At 39.2% G+C, this 26,675-nt stretch overlaps 1 protein-coding gene across 1 annotated transcript in view; it reads right to left on the bottom strand.

Moving 5' to 3' along the window:
• The window catches only part of pcdh15a (protocadherin-related 15a), a 157,325-nt gene that overhangs the window by 93,330 nt on the left and 37,320 nt on the right, over positions 1 to 26,675 (bottom strand). Inside the window, exons 2-4 of the mRNA XM_026353794.1 lie at positions 20,327 to 20,445; positions 10,302 to 10,316; positions 9,130 to 9,195 (exon numbers count right to left, since the gene is read on the bottom strand). Of these exons, the coding sequence (XP_026209579.1) occupies positions 9,130 to 9,195; positions 10,302 to 10,316; positions 20,327 to 20,417 (172 nt within the window). The 5' untranslated portion in view covers positions 20,418 to 20,445. The remainder of the gene's footprint in view (positions 1 to 9,129; positions 9,196 to 10,301; positions 10,317 to 20,326; positions 20,446 to 26,675) is intronic.

Here is a 26,675-nt window from a genome sequence, read left to right as displayed (position 1 = left end):
CCACCATTGTGCAAAGTGAATAAAAAACACCACTGAAGTGCCTGTAATGGACTCTGTAAGTGCGAAAATAAAAAAAGGAAAAGAAATGTAGGCACTAGAAAATTCGGAGTCTGTGATGGAGCAGCTTCATAAAAAATGAATGGGAGACCAGTTTCGTGCATTCTCAGAATATTAACTTTAAGATGTCCTGGGTATTGGAACTGACTCCTTTCCCATCATCTAAACTGTTCTCCATGTAATTGTCCTTCTCTGTTCAAATCTACATTGGCATGTTATGTGTCATGGGCAAACTCATCTCTTTGGGAGCAAGTAATGAATATTCACCAGTACAACTAAAACTGCCACAGGCCGTAGAGTGGCATTTTTTTATTCTGACAGTCAAGATTCAGCACAAGCTCATTAAAATAAAACTGCATCAATCCACAAGTAACGAATGTGTTCTCTGATTTTCACAGTAAAAAAGGCTCATTAACATTTTATGAAGGAGAAAAATAGATTTCCTTAATTGGGGTAAGACATTAAGAGAACATATTACACAAAAATTACTTGGTCATTTGCATTAAGAATGAAAAGGAAAATGTGCTTGCACACCACAGAGCTTGTTCTCGCAATGTAGCGTGCATCCAAATACTCGTAACATGCAGTATCACTGATACACTTGAAGTTTTCCAGCCTCAATTCTAAAATACGGTTAAGAGTACCACAGAGGAGAAATCTCATTACTTACCAAACACCGTTTAATACTAACCAGGTTACTGTAGCGTATGTAAACTCCAATTTTCTGCCTTAACATGATTTCTCCGAACAAACTGGCTTCTTGTGTGGATGTGAACATAGTCATTTATAAAGAAAATGCCCACCTACGGACAGAAAGCATCACTGCATCCGCCTGCTTAAATCGCCCTCTCCCTCTTATCTTTGACAGATATTGCAGCCCAGTCTGGTTCATTTCTAACTCAGGGACTGTGTGATTACTGCCTATGTTCAACTAATGTTAGAGAGCTCGAGAATGCTGTTTCCAGCGAGGCTCAGCAATGGCACACACAGTATAATAGCGGTGTATGAGATAGAAATGAGCACCTTGACAATGTCCTAGCACTGTATTGTACCTTGTCACTGTGATATGAACATACTGTGTAGTCTCAATATAGGTGACATTTATGTAGTTAAAAAAAAAAAAAAAAAAGAATTACACATATTATCAAGAATTCTGTGGCCTTGATTTACAAGACTTGGAGTTCACAGCCATTTTAATGGCACAGCAGTGCAACAACACTACAATACAACGTCGTCCTGCCAACATTTTCCCACTGACGATTGTCACACGGAGCTCTTGTGGTGGCAGACTTTAACAATAAACAACCGTTTATTGTTGTTTATCAAGGACAACGTGGGTAATTGGCAGACTACAGTGGAGGATGATGTGATTCTCATTACATTTGCAAGCATGTGGTCAAAAATCAAACTAAGTAAAAGTTCATTTTTGACATGATGATGATATCATAGGTAAAGCATCATAAAAAATCGTCTTTACTAAATTTCATGGCAAACCATCCAATTATTGCCAACTATTCCACTCAAAACTAAAACATTTCAACATCATGTTGCTGCTAAGGAAAAGGTCAATTATTTTTTGATTAGATATTTTTCATAATCCATCCAGTAGATATAGTATTTCAGTATATTATTTTGACCTGCTGCTTCAAAACTACAACCATTTAGTATGTCGCACAAGGACGTTGGTTGACAAATGGGGGTAGCCAGGAGGTTGAGTGTATCATTTTGTCAATGCAGAATTAAGGGTTTGATCCTTGACCAACTCAATGCACGACAAAATGCTCCCAGCGTGTACTGTAAGTGTGTGTGAACAGGTGAATCAGGGGCATATTAAAAAAGTGGCTTGTCCTACAAAGGTTAAGAAGCACAGTATGCTGTTAGTGCAGTCCAGTTACATTACCATTTCATGAATGTGTTAGTTCAAAATAAAAGAGTTTGATCATCATGTTCATTATACTAGTTGATTAGATGGTTCAGTCTCCACCACAACCTTTGTGTTTCTGCTTTCAAATTTGCTTTGCGTGAAAATGACATCTAAACATGAAATATGAATGACCAATCTTTTTAGTGCCTGTTCAGTCTAATGCGAGGATTAAAGTAATCCGCAATCTCATTACAGTGCGTTGGAAATTAAATGATGAACACCCTGTATCTTATTAACAGAGGAATTCAAATTACCAGTTCACAAACACACAAAAAAAAACCCCAACAATACAAGCAGCCTTCAGACGTTTTTATAAACACAATGCAATAATTTAACAGAAATAACTATATTATAAAGAAAACATTAACTTGAACAGCAGGTCTCACTATTGTCACACAAACATATGCAGTGAATTTGTCCTGTTACAATGGAAAATTCAATTTATACTTTCCTTCAGAGAAGCAACAATTCAGAAATAATGCCCACTAGATGTATTTACTGTACCCATCAATATTAATATTATACTACACATACTATATAATTAGTTTTTCCCAACAAGGGGCCATCACAGAGCAAAACTCTGCTGTGTTCATAATTAACCAAAAGAGCTTTGGATTAACCTTAATTTCATTGTATTGATAACATTCATGAGCCAGAAAATGCCACCATCATTTAACCTGCCCTAAGCATTATTATGGTGTCTGCAAACTTAGCATCACTGCTTCAGTGAAGCAGCTTAGATCCACAGATAATATTATCATTAAAGAGCTGGCTCTGCAGCTGTAGGGTAGAAATACTGAGAGTTTCAGTGTAAAATGCAGATTTTCTGTTTAAATATTACACTCATTACAAAATCTGTAAACACTTTCTCCTGCTCTGTCTGTGCAACACATTGTATTGTAGTGTTGGTCATGCAGGAGCCAATACATTTTTTGTACTGCAGTCTGTTGTCTGTGCCACTGTACAGTATACTGTGGAAAACTAGCAACTATCAGTCTGCTCTATAGTCTTTGCACGTACTGTACTGTAGATAGGGAGAGATACTGAAGTGAAAGAACACTGGGATTCCCTTAGAGATATGTGAATAAAAACACATTCTATGATGACACTATTAATCTAAGCTGACAATCCCACCATATTGTGGAAAAGAAGCTGAATAATGCAGTGAGGACTGTGTGCTCTCACCAGGACCAACACTCATAACAAAAGCAATTTGTTTCTATCACCTTTAAAAATAGTGAGAAAAAACAAAAGTTGTTTTGGCTGAATTTAGCATAGGCTGCTTAGCGATTTTCTCTGATCAACGATAAGTAAACATATTAAGTTGGATTAAGCAAATTGATTGACTATTTTCATCTCAGACACTGAGCATTTTGCACTAATACGGTACAAGTATGGTCATGCAAATAGTACGAGAGTGCAGTGTAATCAGGATAAGCACAAAGTGATTTAGGGAAATTATGCTGACCGTTTATCACCACAACATACTGTAATTGCAGTATATATTTGCACATCAAACACTAAAATATGTTCTCCACTTCTAAACAACAACATTAACATGACTAGGAGTTTAATTAGGGCCAAGTAGATGGGGAGGTACAGGGTGTTTCAGACACTTTAAATAATAATAAAAAAAAAAAAACAAAGGCATTCAGCAACAGAGTGAAACATATTTTATATAAATAATGTGGCATAACGCATTAACAATAGAGTTTTTGTAGTGAGGCAGACACAGCATACTGTATGCAGTGTATAATTAAGCCTCACTGCCCTCCTGTTTTGCTCTCTAATCCATAAGGAACAGGTGTTGTGCACTAATCCCTCCTTTCAGCTACACTCTAATTATATATTGATGACCAAGCAATCATCACAACTGGATATCATTATAGAACTGAAGGGAGAGGTGTGTGTGTGTGAGTAAGACAGAGAAACTCACAAATGGGGAACAAAAAGAACAAATTCAAAATCTAATCAGACAAATGCATAAAATTGATTTTAAAAAAGTGGCATTTACAACAGGTGGAACATGTCCTCACCCACACATACAGAACACAAACACGCGCGCAAAGGCTCAAATGAGTGTGCGAATGAAACAGCAGTGCTCGTTTTGTTTGAGTATCAGATTCACAGCTCCACAAAAATCAAATTGGCCACTTGGGTAACTCTAGCACAATTTGCACAGATGCTTCCTCTTCTGCTAAGTTGCAATTATTAAGCAGAACAGAATGTCCATAGTCCTGATCAGCAAAAGTACAGCTGAACTTGTGAGAATATCAAACATATTTTCATGTGATTTTTAAAATGGAAGTAAATTATCAAACAGAACCGGTTTAGACGTTGGACAAAACCTCAACAGTTTTAAAGTTACGTTCTCAAAACACCCATCTGAGATGATGCAAAGCTGGAAGTCTGGAGTCAAGGTTTAAGAGCTAGGGTTATTTTTTATTTAGCCATTTATAATATATAAACCAACAAATATTGGTTGCTATTGTTGGCTAAAGCGTTCAGGGGGTTATTTTGTCTCCAGGTAGTGTATGCTTGACCCGCCAAAAATGTCATAATCTTGTTTACTAAGTGTAAAATGCTCCATACTGGCTCACACTATTTCACAATCAAGCAATAATATCTATGAAAAGACAGGTTGAAAAAGACTGCTCAAACTGATCAGACTGCAAAGTGTAGACCTTAATAAGTGAAGTGAGTTGATATTATTCTGTTGTTATTTCACACTGTATAAATAAAACTGAATTGAATTGATCAAGTTAGTAATCAAGTTTGTGTTGGATATTTTGTGGGTTGCACTTCTGTACCTGGGTAGATAAACATAGCTAACCTGTCCTCAGTTACGAGGCAAAAGTCAACAGGGAGAGTGAATTTTCCGATTATCTGATTTCTGAGATGCACACTTTCAAATATGGCATTTACAATTCCTGGGCATTAACTCAAATGCAGTTACAGTTCTGTTGGTGATCAACAGTTGGGTAACTGTTTCTGTGGAACATTATATATTGTTCTTCTCTTCAGCCAACTATCATGACTTTTTTTTTTTTTTTTTAACCCCATTTGGAAAAAAAAGAGTTACAAATTGTACCCTTGCTATTTGTACAGGGTGATCCTGAGAGCCCCATTCATCAATGTATTCCCCTGCTGACAAGTGCTATTGTTTAAAACTAGTGGATTTCTGGACTTTAGGTGTTGTAAGGCATGGAGGGACAGTGCTACATGCTTACATGATAGCCTCTCTTAATCTTCATCTGTCCTTTAAGTGTTGGGGGTTTCTATTGGTGCAGAGAAATTAATATGGTGGGTGTGTACATAATGGAAAAAAAAAAGACAAAGTGGAAAGGCAGACATGTTAACATTAAGAAATGCAGCGACGAAGAGTACGGTCAAACTAATGACGAGCTCAGTGAAGAGAAACCGTGTGAGGTATTAAGTTTAATCTTAAATGAGAAGAGAAGCTAATGAGTCTACGGCAGCTGAGAAAAACACTTGCCTGGACTGGCTCATTTGATTAATTGTTTAAACATACTAAGACTTCCAAGAGTTCCCTCCTCCTGTACCTTGAAACCTGCAAGGAAACCAGACACAGGATTGCTTAGTTCAACTACAACACTCAATGGAACCTGAATAAGTTGCAAGACCTTAATCCGATTAAGGTTTTTGGCACTCATTCATCTGTTCCCAATCATTTTATTGCTGACAAACTGTTAACCGTCATGTCAAAGGTCATTCATGGTCAGTTATCGTCGATCCAAAAACAGAACTTATGAAATGGTAAAAGCAGGAAGGTGACAATAAACCTGAGAGCATAACTGAATGACTGCAAAACTGGCTGACTTTGTTCATCTTCATACTGACTCTGGTGCAGTTGTCACTTCATTTTGTAGCTGACGAGCTTTGTGTGGTTGACTTCAGTGCATGTTCAGAGACGAGCATGAAAAACCAGAGGCGAGACAAGAGCATTGTTTCCTCCCAGAAGGGTGTACTTCCCAACACATGAATGGCTGGTCTGGGTACTTCTAACAACCAAAAGGCATAAAGTGATGGAATAGTAAGGAGTGCTTTGTGCTGGAACGCCTTTTGATAGAGACGTTCCCAGCTAAAGCCTTAATCTTTATTCCTTTCCTATTTAAATAAAGTGTTTTAATTCTTTTTTATGAATACTATTTGGACATAACAATAACAATATCTAGCCAGTGCAAACTGAAATGCAAATAGACTTAAATTACAATCAAACAATCAACATCCAATTCTGCTCCATGCCATTTAAGAGGTCACAAAATTAACAGCTTGGGGTGCTAAGATCACATTTTCTTCTGCAGTGCTTTAAGACAGGCTATGACTGTACCCTTCAACCAAAGAAGGTCAGATATAGGTTAAAAGTGGAAAGCTGCACAGGCCAATACTTGCAAATAGACTGGCAAGAATACTATATATATTTATTCAGGCTCAGCTGAAGAGAAAAGTTTGGATCATTGCAATGACTAACTCCAGTTACTCTGCCATAGAAGAGTGTGCAGTACTGCATTCACTGTATCCAGGGGGTAATGTTTCAGGTCAAGCATGCATTATGGTACTATGAAGGACTATGGTGCATTTCTACCTTTATTCAAGACGGGTGAAAGCCTTTTTCAAGATGCAATGATTTATCAGCATTTGGAGCATATCTACCTGGCAGTTGTGCAACATATAAATGCCAAATTGACTTGTCTTTAATAAAGTCCTTCAGCACCACTTGTTTTTTGATTTCCTCTAAGCTATTGCTCAATAATCAGAGAGCGTTGAGAGGATCATCAGGCGCTTCAGGCAACAGTTGATACAAATCATAAATTTGCAGAGACAAGATAAAAGCTAGAAGATGGCATCCTCGTTTAGGGATACGACGATTACCCACTGTTGCTGTAGCAAGCTCTCTATCCATAGGAAAATGCACCTTCTCTCCTCTGTCCTCATATCCAGCTGCCCTATCCTATGAGATAGAAATCTCTTCAATCTGATTAACTGCTTTTGGATTTAGCTCACAGTCTGAATAAGCAAAGGAGCCTATAGAAAACAAGCTTTGTCTTCCCAATAGATATCTACTCTGCAAGCGAGTGAGACTTTGTGTGTTGTGTCTGGCACCTGTCAGTGGGTCTGCAGAAGCAGCAGCTTGGATAAATTAAACATGTTACGCTTCATTTGAGCAACTGGGTTGCTATCCCTTGTGACTATCTGTGTTTCTAAAGTGAAAACCTCTGAGAATAAAACATAATGTTAAAAAAAAAAAAAAAAAAAAGTAGAACTACAAAAATGAACTTATTTCACAATGTCTGTGTCCAAGTCTGTAGACTAAACTGACCCAAATATAACTCCACATATTGACAATCAATAAATGAACAACTGTTGCCTTGATTAAATGAGTTGCAAATGTTGTGCAATTGAGCAACACGGCTCTTCCACCACTTCTTCTCTTTTTTGAGTGACAACTCTTCTTTTGAAAAGCCAAGAAAAATGTGATGATATATTTGTTTGTCTATCCTTTCTGAAATCAACCAAACAAAACCAGACAGGCAGGTGATTGTGCTGTTTGCTTTCCCATTCACCGACATAAATGAATATGAAGGCAAATGTTCAGAAAAGATGGAATCTTATTATGTGCCATTTGTATGGTTTCTGTGTGACAGAAAAGAAGAGATGAAACACATTAAGGAGGATAATTGCTTTGGTCAATAACAGTGGGTTGCCTGTTTTACATTCCATTATGGTGAGAATGGGTTCTGGGCTGTTTCATCACAGACAGATAAATAAAAAGATGGCGGAGCCAGAAGAGACCCATATCCCAGGTAAATGAGTGCTTTATGAGGAAGATTAGTGCAAATCCTTCACACAGAGCATCAGCACATGTGAGGTGAGGGAGACTGTCGGATGCAGGCTTGGTTACCTTCAAGTCACACATTCCCCCGGCAATTGATTAAAGCCCAAAACCACAAGTGCACACACAGAGAGGAAGGAGTAGGTGACACAGTGTGACAGCCTGAATTGGTAGCTATTGCACTGATGAATGGCAGCCTAAGACACAGCGCCACCTAATCATACTCTTGGGATTCAAATATGCACATAAGCTAGATGCATACTCGATGTGTACAAAGGCAATTGTTCTCTCAAAGTCATGCAACCACCTACAAAGGAGTGCCCAGAGCACATATAGCAGGGAAGCTGAGCATCTGTGAAGTAGTATTCTGATTATAAACAAGCTCTGGATGCAATCTGCAGTGAGAGCTACTCATTAAAGTTTGTTAACCTGCAGTACCAATATCTGCAGGGAGAACTGAGTGAGACAAATACACACCTGCTCCATTTAGGGAAATGCATTTCTCATTCCCTCAATGAACATATAGCTCCTCCCCGAGTAGCAGCCAGCACTCTCGGTCGCATAGACACATACGCGCACATCCGCACATCAGAAGAATGCAGATGGAAAATAGTCAAAACCTCGCAGCGAAAATGAAGGAGGAAAAGAGGAGGAAACTACACAGAGCTGAGAAGTGGGTGCAGGTGATGGAAAAGCTAGAAGAGGACAAAGAAGGAGAAGAAAAGAAAGAACAGCTTCACCTGACAGGAATCACTAATGCGTAAAGCATCAGTGATTCTGGATGTCTGTCGCACAGGTACACCACTGTAAAGACAACTTGTGCAGGGAGCAGACTACTCATTAATAGAGCCCCATGTCATATCTGTATGCCAAACACCATCTGTATACACTCACTCAGACACGAAGCAGGCACACACAGACACAGACACACACTCCTCTGCTTTACCCTGAGAGAATAGAACAAATATACAAAGCAAGAACAACTACTCTTTATTTATCTTTATTGTAAAATACAATCAAAATGACAAACCAATAAATCTGACAAAACATCTCCAACAACCAACCTGCCCCAAGTGCATGAGCGGAGCGACTGCACTCTCTTATGTTACAATGCTGTACGGTCCCAATAGGGAAAGTATTAGTTTGTATGGCAAAGCAACACTCACTGTAGTGCAGAAACAACAGTGCAATCCATGCCACTTGAACGCACAAGCATTTAAAATAGTGGAATACGGAATGAAGATGAGGCAGAAATAAAAAAAGTTGTGTGGGTGAGCAGCTGCTTGGTACATACCATTGCGGCTCTCCTCGTCTATGGTCACTATGGTTGCAGGGGGTCCTGGCCGGGACAGCTTACACTCTGAACATGAAAAAAGAAAAAGCGAATTAACATAAAAGAAAGAATGAATTATTTATTGTGTAGTCCCAATAGCCCATCAAGCTTCATGGCAGCTTATGAAATGCATACAGGATACTATAAAATATGAGATTTACATATGGATTTAGTATAAAAGCTAAAATATGTTGATTTACTTGAGAGGTGGAAAGTAACCACAGTAAATGTGTTTAATCAGGTTGTGAGATACTAGCACTTTACTTGATTGACTCCACTCTATTCTGTATTTTACTACATTTCATAGGGAAATATTGTTTGTTTTTATCCACTTTATTTATCTAACAGATAAATGAAATTATTTACAAGTTCATAAAATCCAGTGATTAATATTAAACCAGTGGCTGCTACTAGTGGACACTGCCAACCTTTTTGGCATGTGACCACAAAAAAGCCTACTTAAGCAGAACATGTCACATCCATTTCTAGCTAAATGAGTATTTATACTTTTATTTATTTACTTCAGGTACAATTTTGTTCGATGTTTCTGAATTTTGAATAAATGATTGGCATAGTATAGTGTTTGAGTACAGCCAACAATGCTCAAACAAACAGCCACAAAAAAAACAAACAAAAAAAAATGGACGTGCAATCACAGAAACTATAAATACTTCAGTGGTCCATGAAAGGGAAAGCTCAAAATTGGATCATCAGCTGTCATGTTGACACATCTTTTATTGGAGGTAGCATCAATGATTGCTAACACACAAGCATCAACAGGAATGGACTGTACAATACTGACATCAGACAAACAAGGTGGTCGAAGCATGTGGCAACATCATAAGCAGAGCACTGACAAGACCCGGCTTCACAGATGGAGGTCACAACAGCTAGATGGTATGAGCACATGGGACACAGGTAATGACAGCTTGACAGACAGCAGCAGATGGAGCAGCAGGAGAGGTGGAGAGGAGGAGACAAGAGTACAGGGAGGTGTCTACTGTAGAGGAATAGGTGCTCCAAGGCAACACGCTCCGCAGCTGATGTGAGGAAAGTTTAGTAGAGGGAAACTGTAGAGGGAAATGGTGAGAGAGAACATAGGAATAAAAGACAACGGATGGTTGCCCTCTTACCCTCATACTGCCAGTCTGAAGAGGTTGGGGGTTAGTGGAGCCAGAGGAAAGCAGAGCAGAGAAGCATGGAAGAAAAAAAAGCATGAAACAGTCGGTTGAAGAACACGTCTGGTGTTAGAAGAGGAGAAAGAGTTCATTATAAAAAAAAAAAAAAAAAAGAGAACAGGCATTAGGAAACAGTAGAAAAAAGGGGCAATTTCTGAATGTGTGTTGTAGAAGTCTCCGCTAGAGAAATGGTAGATGTTAGTGAACCTCACACAAATACAAATGTAGCCAGCAAACCTCTTCTTGCTGCCAGTAGCTGCCAGCATACATTATTCCATGAGAGATGTGAGGGCTGCATTAAAAATATGAATCAATTTAAAAAACTAAAACACTTTCTCTCTCTATTAAGTGGTACCATGCATTCTGGGAAAAAAGAAACAGCATGAAAGAGCGCTGGAACCAATATTCAAGTAATTTGGGACACAATTATTTCTTCCTATGGCCTTTTACTAAACTCGCTCCAGCTCTGTCTCGTAAGATATCCAATCTTAAGCAGCTTGCCGTCAGGAGGTGTACCATGTATCAACCATGTAATCAGAGATGGACAGAAATAAATGGCACAGTCAACGACACCACATCAACAGTCAGCACTCTAGGGTTTCACACCCGCCTTCTGTTGCCTGAGTTCAGTCGTGCAACTATGCACCTGTTGCCAGGTGCAAGAGAGCGGATAGTATTCTTATTAAATATGCATGCCCATGAGCCTTCGCTAATATGGTGTTTTAAAAGTGCATATTAATCAGAGATAAAAAACCTCAGGATATAATGTTGCTACATTTTTTAATTATAGCTCTTTTCATAATGCAGACAGTCCACACAATAATTAGCAATTAAATAGCAATGAAAACCTGAGGCTACAATATGGAATATGTGCGTCTTCTTATTTCTTTTCATTCATTTTAGTCATGATCTGAACATTTTTGCTGCATTTTATCTAGAGAATATACACACATGCAAGTCATCATCGCCAAGAGTGCAATATGTTGGTAAGCATACGCAACCATGTCAAAAATCTGTGACTAGAATGATTATTAACACATAATTCAAATCACACAGCTAATTGTGCTACTCACTGTTCATTGCCATGATTTTGTAGCAATTACAAAACCTGTACCCATCTGCTGGAGCAGTGGCAGGATGAGAGTTGCGTTTATTGTGACAAACTGAACAGAGCAAGTGGGTCACACCTTACAATTGGAGTCATAAACAAGCAACATCAAAAATAAATATGCAAATCTGCTCTGAGAGAATATACTGTGTGAAGTTGAAAGAGTGTGCACATGCGTGCATGTGTGAGCATGTGGAATAAAAGTTACTTGCTCTCATTTTTAAGAAGGTTTTTATGGGATCACAGTCAGTCTGTTGTTAGTTTTGCATGTGTGTGTTCACGTAGGTGTGCACGTGCAGCTTTAAGTGGTAGTTGAGAGACACGAGGAGTCTGCTTTGAAGACAAAAGGCAGAAACAAACTGAGACAGAGAACATTGCACTCCATTTGCAGTGCAAACGGACCTATATAACCCCTGCTGCACTGAGGAGGCAACGTGCACACGCTAACAAATGCATTGTGAACACAAACACATACATGCGAAAACTCAAAAGTCATTTGCCACAAATAAAATCATCCCAAACTTCTTGCAATATTTACACCTTTCAGCAGCGGGTGATATTTTCTACTGTCATTCTAAATCAAGCTTTCCTCCCATTTCTAAAACCTTCCAAAAAATAATGGGAGAATATAAAAAAAAAAATGTTTTATTGCCAATTCACGTCGGCTTTTTGCAATAACCTGACAAATAGTCACAAAGTGTGCTGAACACCCCCTCCTGTTGCTCTTAAAATAATGATGCAGGATGTGTAACCTGCAGATGTTAAAATACATAGTAAACACATGATTGAAAAACTACTTCCGCTACATTCATGCACTCTCACAATCTGACAGACAATAACCAATCCTAAATTGGTTTGCATTTATGACACACATATGGAAAAGAGAGACAAAGTCTAAATGTTTTGCGTCTATTCTGTCTTTCTAGTGCAGACAATTGATGCAGCAATTTAAAACCACTCTTAACCAAAACAATGCAAAGCAGAACAGAGCTTCTCACATAGCTCATGGAGAGTGAGATGCAGCATAGGACATAGAGTTACTGAGGTCTGTAGACTTTCAGCTGCACCTCTTCAGTGTACTTGAGCTTATATTTGCCTCATCTTGAGGTGTCTTGTCCTTGGACAAGACACCGAAACCCCGTAGTGTAGCGCTGACATACCGTCTAGCAGCTGTCCACCCACAATTTCCCCAAGGGGATCAATAAAGTATTCATTATTATTATTATTATTATTATTATTATTATTATTATTATTATTATTATCTTACCTTTATTTCAAAGAGCTATAGGCCTTGGTCTTGATATAAAGCAACACTATAGAGAATGGAAGCTATCATCGTGTGGCGGGCAATGAAAGGAATGTTCCACATCTTTTCTAACTCAAACAGACAATGAACACAAACCAATAGGCTGCTCAATAGGCATAGCAATTGGCCTGATCAAGGATGAAGCGTATATGCAGCTGGAGAAGACGAAGAGTAGAAGGCAACGTCAGACCGAACAAAAGATGCAAGATCACATCCTACTGAGTTTTAGCTTAATTCCTGCAAATATGGTTGTTATGGAATACACATCTGCAATCTTTGTACATTTTTATTTCAGCCTTTTTTAATAATATGCAATTGACAGCTTGCTAAATGGAAATCAACAGCAGCTTAGAGAGCCAGGCTATAGATAGTGAAATTAAAATAGCTGAGTACATTGCATCGTCAAGGAAAAATGGCCACTGATTTTTTTGCAGTTAAGTGCAGTAGAAGTGCAGACAAATTTGGTTTGTTGGAATCTTGCAAAAAACATCAAGGCTGTTTTCAAACTAGACAGGTGAGAGATGAGCGTACCCTTCAAATGAGCGGCCTTCGTATAAAAGTAATGGGTGGTGGGGTACAGAGGAATGATGAATTTAGAAGAAGGTAATCATAACAAATGCAATAAGCAGCCTTCAATCACTAATAAGTAATCAGGGCACTGTACACTTCAGAGCCCTAATCCAAAGTCAATCAAAATCTTCTAATTTTGACCGTGGCATAATTTGCTCTCACTCATAGAGATCTTTTCACTAATCAACCAAACAATACGAAGAAAAAAAAAAATTCAGTCAAACTTCAATTACAGAATGATTACTTCTCGTCTCACAGAGGGATTGGGTGGGGAAAAAATGGATGAAGAAAGCTGTAATCAGTTCGTAGAACATCTGACAAAAGGTTAGAGAGCTGAACAGATTTTATGAGACAATGCAAATATAACAAAGTGCTTCTCTGGTTAGTTTTTTTCCTTTTTTAACAGCAACTGCTAAAGACCTGGGGACTTAAACTGGTTATTATTAAGTCATAATAAAGCCATGTTTCAAATGCATGTTTCAAGATGTTTAACAGTGCTGGGATTTATATTAGCATATTAGTCAACTGGAAAGGGTTTAGACTAATACAAAAGATGTCTATGTACTCCTAAACTGTGGAAATAAACTAATGTTTTTCTATACATAGTTCTTTCATCATACTTTTAAAATTAGATGCTTGAGATGCAGACAACCTCCCAAGCAATTCAAGTCTTTACAAGCAAGCTCATCGACCGCTACATTACAGGAGCAACAAGGCAGTGGTGAGATAAATTCTGCTCACTGACATTTAGTTTCAAAAGACATTTTTACCTGCCACTCGATTCAATAGCCTGTTCTTTCCTGTGGCTTCATCTGCAAAAGGGCCTTTTTAGCGACCAATAAATCAAACTGCTGCTGCCTAAGAGTGGAGATCAAAAAAAAAAAAAAATGAAAGAAATCTAGACTTTAAAGGACAACCACCCTAACAAGCAATGTGGCGCAAGAGGCACAGCCTCAATCAATCTCGCACACCTTTACCACAGACCTAGGATCTGAGTGTTCTTATTTAGATATCCATGAAATGCAACATTTGTTTTTTTACATTTATAGCAAAACATGCTTCAGCTCTCATTACAAAAAGTGTCATATACAAGGTTGTGAGAAAAGAGACAGGCAGAGAGAGAAAGCTTCTTGAGAAAGGGCAGGAGCAGTGAAGAGGAAAGTAGAAACTCATCTCCGATCCTTTAAATGTATGGCAAACTGCCAACTCGCCAAAAAGTTCATCTAATCAGAAAACGTCTCATACTGTATTGTCCATATGCAATCATAAAAGCTGCCCTTTCATATAAATATCAGGCCCTATGTGATGATAAGGACACGTCAAACACAGCCTCGGGGCTTCCTATTCTTACGGCAAGTGAGATGTGATTATTTCTCTTTCGGCTACATTGCCAGTGGTCCACCTGAGGGAGGCATGTTTGCTGGCCTCTGGTTTGACTGTCATCTACTTAAAAAACTTCAAGGCTAGAGGTTAGAGTTATGAACCAATGCCCAGGGTGACAGACAGCCCATGGCAGGGATGAGTGGAGACAGCGCAAACAGGGACAGCATTTAATTTCCCAGTTGGATTGATTATTTATTTTGCATGGAACCATGTCCAGTAGGGCAGAGGCATATTTTGGCAGAGGTCCAGCAGGGCCTGGCAAAGGATGATGAGACGGACAAAGGCCAGCTGTCCAGTGACACACATTGCCAGGTAATGACTACTCATGGGCAAACAGCAGGTCAAAACATGAGCAGTGTGTGATGTAGTGAGGAGGATGGGGCCAGTTAGCTGACGCATTACAATTGAAGTGAAGGTTTACACACGTTAAAACAACATAATGGCATAAAAACCAAAAATGGCAAGTCCGTTCCTGAAAAGATTTTATCAGCACTTTGTTGATTGAAAATATTTCCAATATCAGCATTACTGCAATTCCACAGCAATCAGTTTCCATTGTATAATAGGGAATTATGTTAACTAGTTTCAAGAGAAAAATGGAGCAATTTATGCCAACGCTTGATTGGAAATGTGAGGCAGCTGAGATTTCAAAAAGAAGCATAAAGGCTTCAAACTGCTGTGCAAACGTTAGAGTGAGGTAGCACTAAGCTTCAACTTAGGAGCTAAAGTTTAGCACTGTTCATAATGACCAAATTCATAATTACTCAACCTAATCTCAGCATGGATCTGCTGCTGTTTCTCTTATGATAGACTAATAACACAGTTCATTTCAAACTTTTCTTTTTTTTTTCTTTTGACATTTACATGTTAGTTCATCTCTCTACAGCTGATGAGCTGGCAGCTTTAATAGTCACAGGCACTGGTCTGTTCTGTTTCTGTGAGAAAGGAAAAATGAAAGCACCTGAATTTCACATATGGTAACAGAAATCAGTGTAGCATAGGAAACATACAATCTAATTCTATTTTAGGCTCAATACTGACATTTCAGAAGCATGCTACCTTGCATTCCTGCAGGTGATGTATGGGGGATCAAATGGCACCTTGTTATATATATACTTATACATTATATTGTGATGTACACCATGTGGTGGTTTATATAAAACACTGATTGTGAGTAATGACTTGCTGAATATGGAGGTTACTTTTGCAGTGACATCCTCATTGAGAATTATTCCCACATGTGAACAAGAAATAGAATTTACCTCACGTTTTCAATCAAGTTCAGCTCTGTTTTGTGTCAGTCAAAGAACATGCAGCATGCTCCTCTTACATGTACATATATTCTTCCATTATTCCTCCACTATTCTTCCACTATTCCCTTGCTTGTGAGGGGGAAAAAAAACTGATAAATCAATGTGTAGACAGTGCTGTGTGCTTCTTCTCGCAGCATGCCTATGTTTGGCACAAGGAATGCAATCACTGCCTTCTGCCTTTCTCTTTCTTTCCAAATCTCATCCCCTCTCCTTACAAATCATTAGACGTGTGGGTCTCTCTCAGGGGCTTCTTGCAATAATTGTGTTGATGTATTTATTTTTAGGGGTCACGAATGGGGAGGAATGTTCCATTACGAAAGGGAAAGCAAATAGGAGACAGGCATTGGAGGAAGAAAGAGCAGGGAACAAAGCAGCAGTAGTGTAACAGTGATGAAGAACATCAGAGAGGTAGAGTGGAAATGAATTCCTGCAGCATCATGTAAATCATTAGTGGTTGATAATGGAAGCGAGGGGGTGGGGTGGGGGGTGTTGTGGGGATTACTTTACTCATGTGTAATCACTTGCAGAAGCTCCCTCTTCTACTTTTCTGTTCCCTCATTGCAGCCTATCTTTGTCTCTCTGTGAGGTTAACCACACATGGCTGCAATCACACTCCCAGTGAACAGTTCGGCACGCACAAGCTCACGTACTGAGCTCCAGGATGGGCCTGTTGGTGCAGACCCTGGGCAGCACGGGGCCCAGTCTCGCAAAAAAGTGCCCACCCCTCCCTTCGTAAGCACCGAGAGCCTGATTACAGCCTACTGGTGGGCAGATTAAAACCCCATCCTCGCGGTCACATCACCGCTCCCCCACTCTACAGGCTGTTGCAGCCAGACACAGTCTGCACATCTGGCCCCTAATCAGACAATCCCAAAAATAGACAAACAATTGTGGGTCAGAATACATGTGCAGATGGGAAGGGAGGGAAAGTGAGAGAGACAGTCAGAGAGACAGAATTAATGCAAGAGAGGAAGGTAGGCTGATGTCACATGGCAAACGTGTCCACAGGCATATTAACTAATCTACACCTCACCACACACACAACCACAGAGACACGTAAGTACAACTGAGAGTGCGTGTGCATGGGTGTGCACAGATGCATTTGTCAGACATCTGGATTTAGTGACTGAGGGATTTGGCAGTATAGATGTGACAGTGTGCATCTGGCGCTGTGCTTTGTGCTTTGACCCTTCATTACCATTTGTTGAACTGCCGGGTGAACCAGTGTCCATTCGCACACTGGACATACATGGAGCATTTGTGTGCACGTGTACAGTCAAAAATGATTATTCTATGTTGATCCCACTGAGTGCCGTAAAGTTTGAGCGAGCTGATATGACGAAGATAAAAAAATATTTAAAGGATGGCATGCAATAGAGATGTTTAAGAAAAATAAAAAACAGCAAAAGGTGTTAAGAAAAGGAGTTAAGGGAAATAATACAAGGACAACGCAGGAGGAGGGATAGAGAAGATGGATTTTCTTAATGACTGTCCCCCTATTAGCTGAGAAAACACAGTTATGTTTTGTTTTTCATGACAAAGGCCTAATTGTTTCGATAAACCCTAAAGCTTGTTTAGAGCAAAATTACCTCTTAGAATAATTACAGCAGCAGCTTGATATTCATAGTCTGCTCATTAAAGGAGTCGAAGACTTGAAAGAAACGGTGACGTCCACTGCCTCCGCAGCTCAATGCGATCTAAAAATGTCTGGTTTATTTTCATTTGATAGACAACAAACAAGTTGACAGAGCCAAAAGCCAAGGGCGCCTGGATGTGGGCAGAGCAGTGAGATTTATGAGTGAGCAGATGAGGGATGTTGTGTTGATGGAGGTGAAAATCCCTGCTTAAACCAACATCATCTCTGGGTGACACTTTACGGAGAAGAGAGGCGAGAACAGCAACCACAGTCGCCCTCACACTTCAAACCACAAACAATTCGGATGTGCTCCATCTCACAATCTGCACCCTCATTACAACTGTGACACTGTGGGTCATTTGCTGGCAGACGCTGATCCAATCAGAGCTCATTTGCAGACAGGGTAACTATCACTAATTCCTACCTGGCTCCCCCTACGTAATTATTTCTACCTTCAACCAGTCAAATTACAGGCTACAGCCACATCTATAATCAGCATAAAACAGGCCGCATGACACAGTTAAAGGACATATTTACACAAAAATTGAGGGGCAGTAGTTGTGGTATGACTGAATATACTATATAAGATGTGGATGGGAAATGCAACAGTATTGATACTGATGGAAAAAAGACAAACGAAAAAATGCATAATACGTGATGCTTTTGTTGCCCGCGTCAGTACAAATATTTTGCAATCAGGCAACAAAAGGATCACCAACAATGTATTTCACATGTTTTTCCTGCAAAAATCAATTATCAAGTACAGTTATTTTTCATGCTTGGCATCCAAAAGAGTTGGGTAAGGTTAGCGAAAGATCTTGGTGTTGGTTAAAAAAAGTTAACACTGACTACAGCCATGAGACTTGACATGTTTACTCCTCAAAGTCCTTTTGTTGCTTAACAATAACCACATGCAGGGCTGTAAAATCAAATTCCCCAGTATCCAGTCATGATCCTGCACTTTGAACCGTTGATCTCTCTGCGTCTGGTGAGTAGTACAAAAATGCAGAGCTTCCTACGCATAAAAAACACATAATGCAGGCAACAGTTACATTTCCTGCAAAAAACAATGTAAATAACTCATTAGTAACAAATTAGTAGAATATAAATTCTCAGAGACTTGGTATGTTGTTAATTTACCTGTTTAACAGATTCAGAACATGTGGGAGGTCTGCTGTGACTGGTTAGAAATATATAACCTAATACTTATTAAAGACATGCAAATACAAATTTTAATTATTATATGTTTGTGTTTTGTTAAACAAGTTTTTCTAATTGAATTCTACATTATCATGTCTGATTATCACAAAAAAAAAAGCAGGTAAACACAGCCATTTAAGCAACATCAGCACTATTTAGTTCATGCAAATACAAACTCATTGAAGCAGGGATTTCTGTTATCTCAAGGTCAGTGAACCTCATTAATACAGATAATTTGTCCTATATCTCAAACAACACCATATGAAGCTTTGATGAATAAAAAGTTGTAAAAGAAATTGCCCACAAACCCATGCTCCAGAGGGCTGTTCTTGAGTTCCACAGCATGTTTTGGGTCAGTGGCTCCCTCACTCCGCGCCACACTTATCTATTAATGTGGTCAGAGCCTCAGAGTGAGACCTCATCCAAAAAGGAAACCACATGGCACTCACTCACCTTCAAAGGCTCAGTCAGTCATAAAGCAAGCCACTTCTCTACTAAAATGATTTCATACAAACTTATGTACCCCTCAAAATAAAATCAGAACACCCAACGAATGCCTTTACGTTAGTGAGCATGTCAAAGGAAGCTGGGAAGCAGGAAGGAGATGAAAAGAAAGCAGGAAACAGGGCTGGGAAGAAGGGAATATTCTGAAGAGTAAAATTGACCTGGATCATGTGCAATATTACCACCCGGGGGGTCGTAGGGAGGCTGAAACATGTCTCTGTGCATGTGTAGCTTCCCCTCAGCACTATCTTTAAAGACCTGCCAATCCTATACAGTCGAAATTCACTTTTAACTGACATCTGCTACAAAGTCAGTGAGTTGAGACTATAAATGCGAAGATTCCCTCTGTAACTTGGGAACCTAAACATACAACTACAAGGAGAATCCTCTTAACACAATCAGTGAACTGTGTAGGAAGAGAAGGAGGATTTACACTCGCTCTTTCAATAATGGCTTTTGAAAAACATCTAAATTTAAAGGCTAGTGAGAATACTGTGAAAGCAAAGTTATTATTTGCATGGAAGAATTACGCACAATGTTGAGAGCTCACCTGAGAGCAACGTCTCTCTAGTCCTCCACAGCTTCAGCGAAATCATTTTTGTTGAACTCTCAAAGCTCTACTATGCACCGGCTTAAACGGAAACTATAATTTCTGATGTCGGCACATACAGGATCACATCCACACACACACACACACACACGGACACAGACGCAGTAAATATTCATATGTATGCATCCACGCTACACAATGATGAAGACATGGAACTCTTTCTCTAGTCCAGCAATAGGAAAAAATATGTTATAGGAAATAATATTTTGCACATAAAGACATTTGAGCTAGAGAGTAATGTTCTCATATAAAATGAAAAACGTTTTTTTTTTTAATTCCATATTGCATGTGTTGGCAGTGCAGTTACGAACAGGCCTGAAAATGTTTGCCTCGCTGCTGTCCGCTCATACCTTCCGTGTCCTGGCCCCAGCTGTGGGTCAGCAAGGAGAGGATTGCCATTCCTGTCCCCAGCCATCTGACGAGCCACCACCCCCGTTGCATCTTCTGTCAAGCCTTATTGCCTGCCCACCTGGACGACAAAAAAAATAAATAAATAAATAAAACACAAGAGAGCTTTTTCATTCATGTCTCAGCAAGACCTCTGGCCTTCCCACATGCACAGCTTTGACCAACACACATGAACTGGCACAACTACATATCTTACATTATCATAAGGTCAATATCTCTAAACAACACATTCAAATTCAGCTTTTATATATTAATACTATTAATGCTATACATATTTGTTAGATCTCAAGGATTGTTGCATAGCCTTCCAACGCTAGAGAGAGTTAATATTATTTTTTCACAGTCACAAACCCATTTCGTCTCACCTATGCAGCAGGCATATCTGCTACAACACCAGCAGGTTTGCGAACCGACTTCTCTTAGCAACAATCTGCTTATAGCGCGAGGACAAATATTTTCTACACAGAAGACTTTTTTACAGGAATTTAATGGCATTACGCTGAACAACAGATGAATTAAACATCCTTACCAGCAGCTCTAACCTTGTATCACCAATATCATAAGCACTAAATACTGAGAGCACACTGCAGCACACTCTATCAGCTCCATACATTACATTATTGCTTTAAATAAACTGATAACAGCAAGCACACTTATTCAGGCTGCAGAGGAAATTACACACAAATCCATAGCACCCACCCTCCACTCCGAGCTAGAGGAAGGCAAGTGTCACTACGAGGAATAGACACTTTTTAGCTCCTATCTGTCTGAGCTATTCAATGTCACACCTTCCTTACAAGGTTTATTCTCAGAGCAGGCGATAAGCTGTTAAATCAGCTTTCATGGCATATGCTAAGGGGACAGGAGCGGGACTAGCAAGCATCAACACTATCATATCAAAGCATGTTTTACACAATCCCAATCTCAAAGTCATACTATCAGCACCTCCTCAGTTCCGTGGCTGATTTCCCGTCTTCCTCACTCATTCTTCTTTAGCGCACATTGAACTGTACAGTTTGTATTTACTTTCTTGCTTTCTTCCAAAACAGCGAAGACATAACGTGCAGCCAAACAAATTTTTACAGCACTGAACCTGACGCACCCAAACAGCAGACATCTTGCATGAACACTCTGAGGACAGCAGGAGACAGCTGTGTTCTCCTCTGTTACAGTGCAACAACAGCGATTTCACACTGGTTTCCTATTCTCTCACTGCCGTCTCATCTCTCCGGCTCCCAATGGTGTTACCTTTTGAAGCAGATTTGATTTCCCACATTCGTACATCTATCTTTCTTAAGAGGGCTGAGTAAGATTGCTTTGATCCCTTTCACATGAGAAAAGTCAGACCTGCACAACCAGCCACCCTGAAGAGAGAAGTCATTTCTTTCCACAGCTTCCTCCAAATCTCCCCTTGGTTGACATGGGAACGCTGTATCTCATTTACATAGGCTAACAACGATGTTCCTTCAAACTTAATGAACAGGGAAAGTGAAGAGATTGCTGACCTAGTGCTGAAAGAAAAATGGCTCCAATACTCCATTTCTGAAGCACTTTTCTGATAGTGGCACATGAGTCGCATCATGAAAAGATAACCATATTTTGCAGAACCAATATAATGTTTTGATGGAGCTCTAGGGGCTCATTCAATTCTTACCAGAACTCCCTCCATTTTAAATGATTCTGCCAAATAAAAATACTTGCCCATATCCTTATACAGTATTGCTGCCACGATATATATTAGGGGAAATGTGGAAAAGCGATTAAACTTAGATGTAGGGGTGGACAAGAAAGAACAGATGTGTTCAACTTAGGAAAAAAAGCACTTCTTCACTCTCTGTAATCCATAACGGTGATTGCTTCATTCATCCCCCTCCACCCTAAGTACAGGAGCTTTGCAATCCATGAAGAGAAAAAAACACTGTATCCCTGTACCATTCCTTCACCTCTCACTGGGCATTGAGTTCTTTCTCCACCTATTTTCAGGCTTTGGTGTTGACTGACTGTCATAATAGAAATCACTATGTTCTAGTTCTTTACCGGTCCTAGAAGATACAGATGAAATAAGTGAAATCCTGTGATCATGTGTAGACAGAAGTAGTCGACCAATTGAGCAGCCAATTAATCGGGCTGATCTCTGGCATTTTTAATTAATTGGCATTGGCCCATATCCGAGGGCATTTTAATCACATGCACACCTGTAAATTACTGCATATGAATGTGCAAAAAGATTTGGGGGCACGAGTGTGAGGGACTCACAAGGATGCATTTTATTTACACTTGAACAGAGCAGCAAGTGAAATTAGCAGATCTGAAAATACAGTTTCTGCTTCAGCCCCTGTCCTCTGTGTGTTCTGTGTGCATGGGTGGAGCTCCACTCCACCACAGAGTGGTCAGCAGGCAGGAGAACAAAAGAACAAGAACAAAAAAAAAAAACATCATGATCATTTCTGCATAATAAATCAGCCTCACAGCATTGGTCTCACAGTTCTCTGAAGATCAGCACTGGCCATTAAAAGAAACCCATTTCTTACTTTATGTTTTGCTCATTCTAGCTCAAAACTATTGAAACTGCCAGACGGGGAATGTGAATATAAAACGGTGACCACTCAACAAGTGTACTGATAAAGTAATGAGACCTCACTGTTGCTTTCCGGTTCTTCAGTGAAGGTGTGCATGCTGTTTCACATTGATGACTGACAAAGTGGATTTTGAGCGGTTCAGTCGACCACCAGTGTCTGTTAAATATTTAACAGCAACATCGACCACAGCAGTAGCAGAAGAAAACTGATCAGAAGGAGAAAAGCCAAAAGTCGCTAACATAATCTGACTGATTGTTGGAGTGGCACTTCAATTTATTTTTTGTCACTATAGTGTAGATAATAGATAATTACCAATGGATTTACATCATAAAAAACTCCACATGGAAATAAACAAAAACGTCCGTAACTCTATTTGCTACTCTCTAATCACAGTTTACTCAAAATGATTGCTTCAGACTTTTGTTATTTCATTTGTCGTCTTTGTCCACAATGTCAGTTGCACCCAGGTGAGTTACTGTAAACACATTTGACAAAAGAATAGTTAAGGCTAATGTCTAAAATCTGTTTTATTTCAGCTTATTCTGCAGTTCTACTTTTCTTCTTTGTCTTTCAGTCTGTATTTTTAAACAGGAAGTCTTTTGGTGTTCTTTACAAAAATTAGACAAGTAGTTATACTACAGTAAGTTTATCATTATCTCATATGCTAACGAAGAAAAAATCATCATTCATCATCATCATCAGTCATTTCTCATGAGATTGCATGTCCTTATCAGCTTCCTCCCTGTAGTGCAGGTAATAAAAACTGGGGATTCATCAGTGCAATATAAACAGCAGATTACGTCTTCAGTGGCCCTTCCCCAGTTTAATTTACAATACAGAGCCTTGTCATCCAATTGATCCAGTGACCAAATTAAAAACAAAGCACTATAAATTGTGCAAAAATCGAAGTCATAAAAACAGGAAGATGCCAGGCCACAGGTTCATAAATTAAATATCAGTGAACAATATTTTATTCAATAATGCCAAAGTGCTCAAACAAACAAGGAGTATGTGCTTAATCACTATGCTTATAGCCATATTGCAGCCAAATTAGAATCATAGCAGACTGTCCTGTCACATTAAAATTTAACACCTGCAATATAACTATGTTTTTTTTTCCAAATACAGGTAGACACAGAACAACAGATTTAAATCAAAGGAGGACTGGAATTGGCATTAGGCAAAAGGCAGGGCACGTCCGTGCAATTTAGAGTGGCTTAGCAATATTTCATGTAAAAATATGTCTTAACATGCTTGTCAACCCTCCTGGCGTTTTGCAGAAGACTTTCAATTATCACCAACTTCACCTTTGTCCACCCATGTTGTGCTTCTTACATATTTCTCTCCTTACCAAATGCATTCGTGCATCTACAGTCAAAGCTGCACAACACGCCGAGGCTCTCACCTGTTCGGACTAACTGATGTGGCAAAGAGCCCAAAAAAAAGAGATGGAAAATGTGAAAGCGTCTGTAAAATAAAGTTTTTTTCTGAAAATGTTTTAATGAAGCAGATGGTTAGTTGAAAAATGTACTGTAATTGTAATCTGCTTCGATTTCAACACATGAATGTACCTCCTGGAAGAGAGCTGATCATAGGAATCAAGTTTGAATGCCCTAATTGTACAGACATTTGAACATGATTTTAAGAGACAAAGAAAAAAAAAAAAACAATGCATATATTCTAATGCCCAAACTTCTGGCAATCTTTCAAACACGTCTTCTTCTTCTTGGCAACAGTCAAACTTATTGTTTCAGCTCTACACAATGCATCATTTCATATAAATACCCAGGAGGGTATTAAATGGACTTTAATATGTGGAGGACATTTCAGTAAATCTCCCAGTAGCTTATGTCACAGGTATGTAATGTCTTACCTGGGACTATAAGTTGATCCTGACTTAGCAACAGCCTCAAATGGCATGTAACAGTAACCCAACACCAACTGCACTGCACTCCAGTGACTCTAGTAAATTAAAACAATGACGTGTAACTAAACCTGATACCAATTTGAGCAACGTCACAAAGACACAGACCGTACACATGCATGTTCTCAAACTGCACAAGATAAGAGATAAGAGATATAAACAACACAACTGTCACATCAGTTATGTTAGGTTTGCAGGACCTCTGCAGAGCCATTCATTACCTACTGTGAGATGTAATCGGCATTAGCAATGGAGCCTGAGTTTTCTAATGATGCGAATGATTAGTCCCAGCAAACAGGCTGGCCTGCACATGGCTCACACCAAGCTAGAGATAGCATTCAAATACCAAACAGACATATCAGCCTAAACTGGGCAAGCAGCTCGGAGGCCTTAACTCGCTCCTCCTCTGTTTATCAAGAGAACCCGCCAACACCAGTTCATACGAGAGGTTCCTAAACATTTCATTAAGTGATCACGGGATCTGATGACTGAGGCAATGAGACTTTTAAGAGGACACTGCAAGTCATACGCTGCACCAGTTGGCCACACACTCCCCTTCACACTCCATTCAATTTCAGCTGCACCAGAAAACCTAAGTTTACGATAATAACTAAGCATTTAAACTGGACTTGACATCAGTAAACTGCACACATAATGTTTAAGTTCCCCTTGAACGGAGCACACGCTTGCTGTCGTTTGCTCTTAAAGCCACAGTAAAAAGAAAAATGGTCTTTACAACTCATTAATTTTTTCATTTTCCATGACGTGATATACGACTTTTTATCAGTAAATGCCAAATACATAAACTTTTTTATACATCTTCCTGCAAAACAGTGCATATCTAATGGTCTATCTTGTGGCATAAATCAATAATGTATTTTGGAAAAATAAACCTCACTTCTCCCTAACAGATCTCAAACTGATTTAAGCTTTTGATTGATTGCTACCCACATTATAGCCTGCCTAGATCTTTCATTACAGTATGACACATTAGGAAAGCAAAATTTTCTTCACATGAATGAAAAACCGGACATCACCTCTGTCGTGTAATCAGCTACTAATGATTGTTCGGATAGTGACCGAGCATCGGTTTTGTTATTTAGCAATTGTCTTCAGTCCTGAAGGAGCCAGATGATGTAAAGTAAAACACTCATTATAAGCTGCACACACATTTTAATACATACATACACACCAACCAAATCAATAATATTTAGATCGCTAGTTCACTATGCCCTCAACACGGTTGGTGTCTTTCTCTAGTAAAAGAAAACTTCTCGTCTTGTTTACATTGTAGCAACAAAAAAAAAAAAAAAAAAAATGCATGTGGTGGAAATAAGTCACAGGTTAACAATGGTACATAACGTCAGTGTTGTCACTGATTTGCTGCCGCCATATAGCTCATTAATGATATTCATATTTAGTAAAACAAAGTGAATACCTATCTAACGAATGATTACCCGGATATCTGGATATTTAGGTTCAGCCCTACAACTAAGCTAACTATGTAAATCCTAACTGTGTCTAAACAACCTGCACAACTGTGATAAAACTACACAAATGCCATTCCATCCTGGTCTTAAGCTGCATTACAGTTCATAGCACTCTTCAGTATCAGTATCAATATCAATATCGGCTTGATGGGTTGTAGCAAACTCCCATTGTGCTTATTGTAAAATAAAATCTGCATATATGTTTCAGTCTCTGCAGGTGCTTCCCCCTGCAGCATGATGTAACTGCTATTATGAGTGATTCCTAAGTGACGGCTCATTGTACTGTATGCATGTGGCT

Source organism: Anabas testudineus, chromosome 15 (genome assembly GCF_900324465.2).
Source record: "Anabas testudineus chromosome 15, fAnaTes1.2, whole genome shotgun sequence".
Lineage (NCBI taxonomy): Eukaryota > Metazoa > Chordata > Actinopteri > Anabantiformes > Anabantidae > Anabas > Anabas testudineus.
Note: the sequence above shows the minus strand (reverse complement) of the source record. Positions and strands in the feature narration are given on the sequence as shown.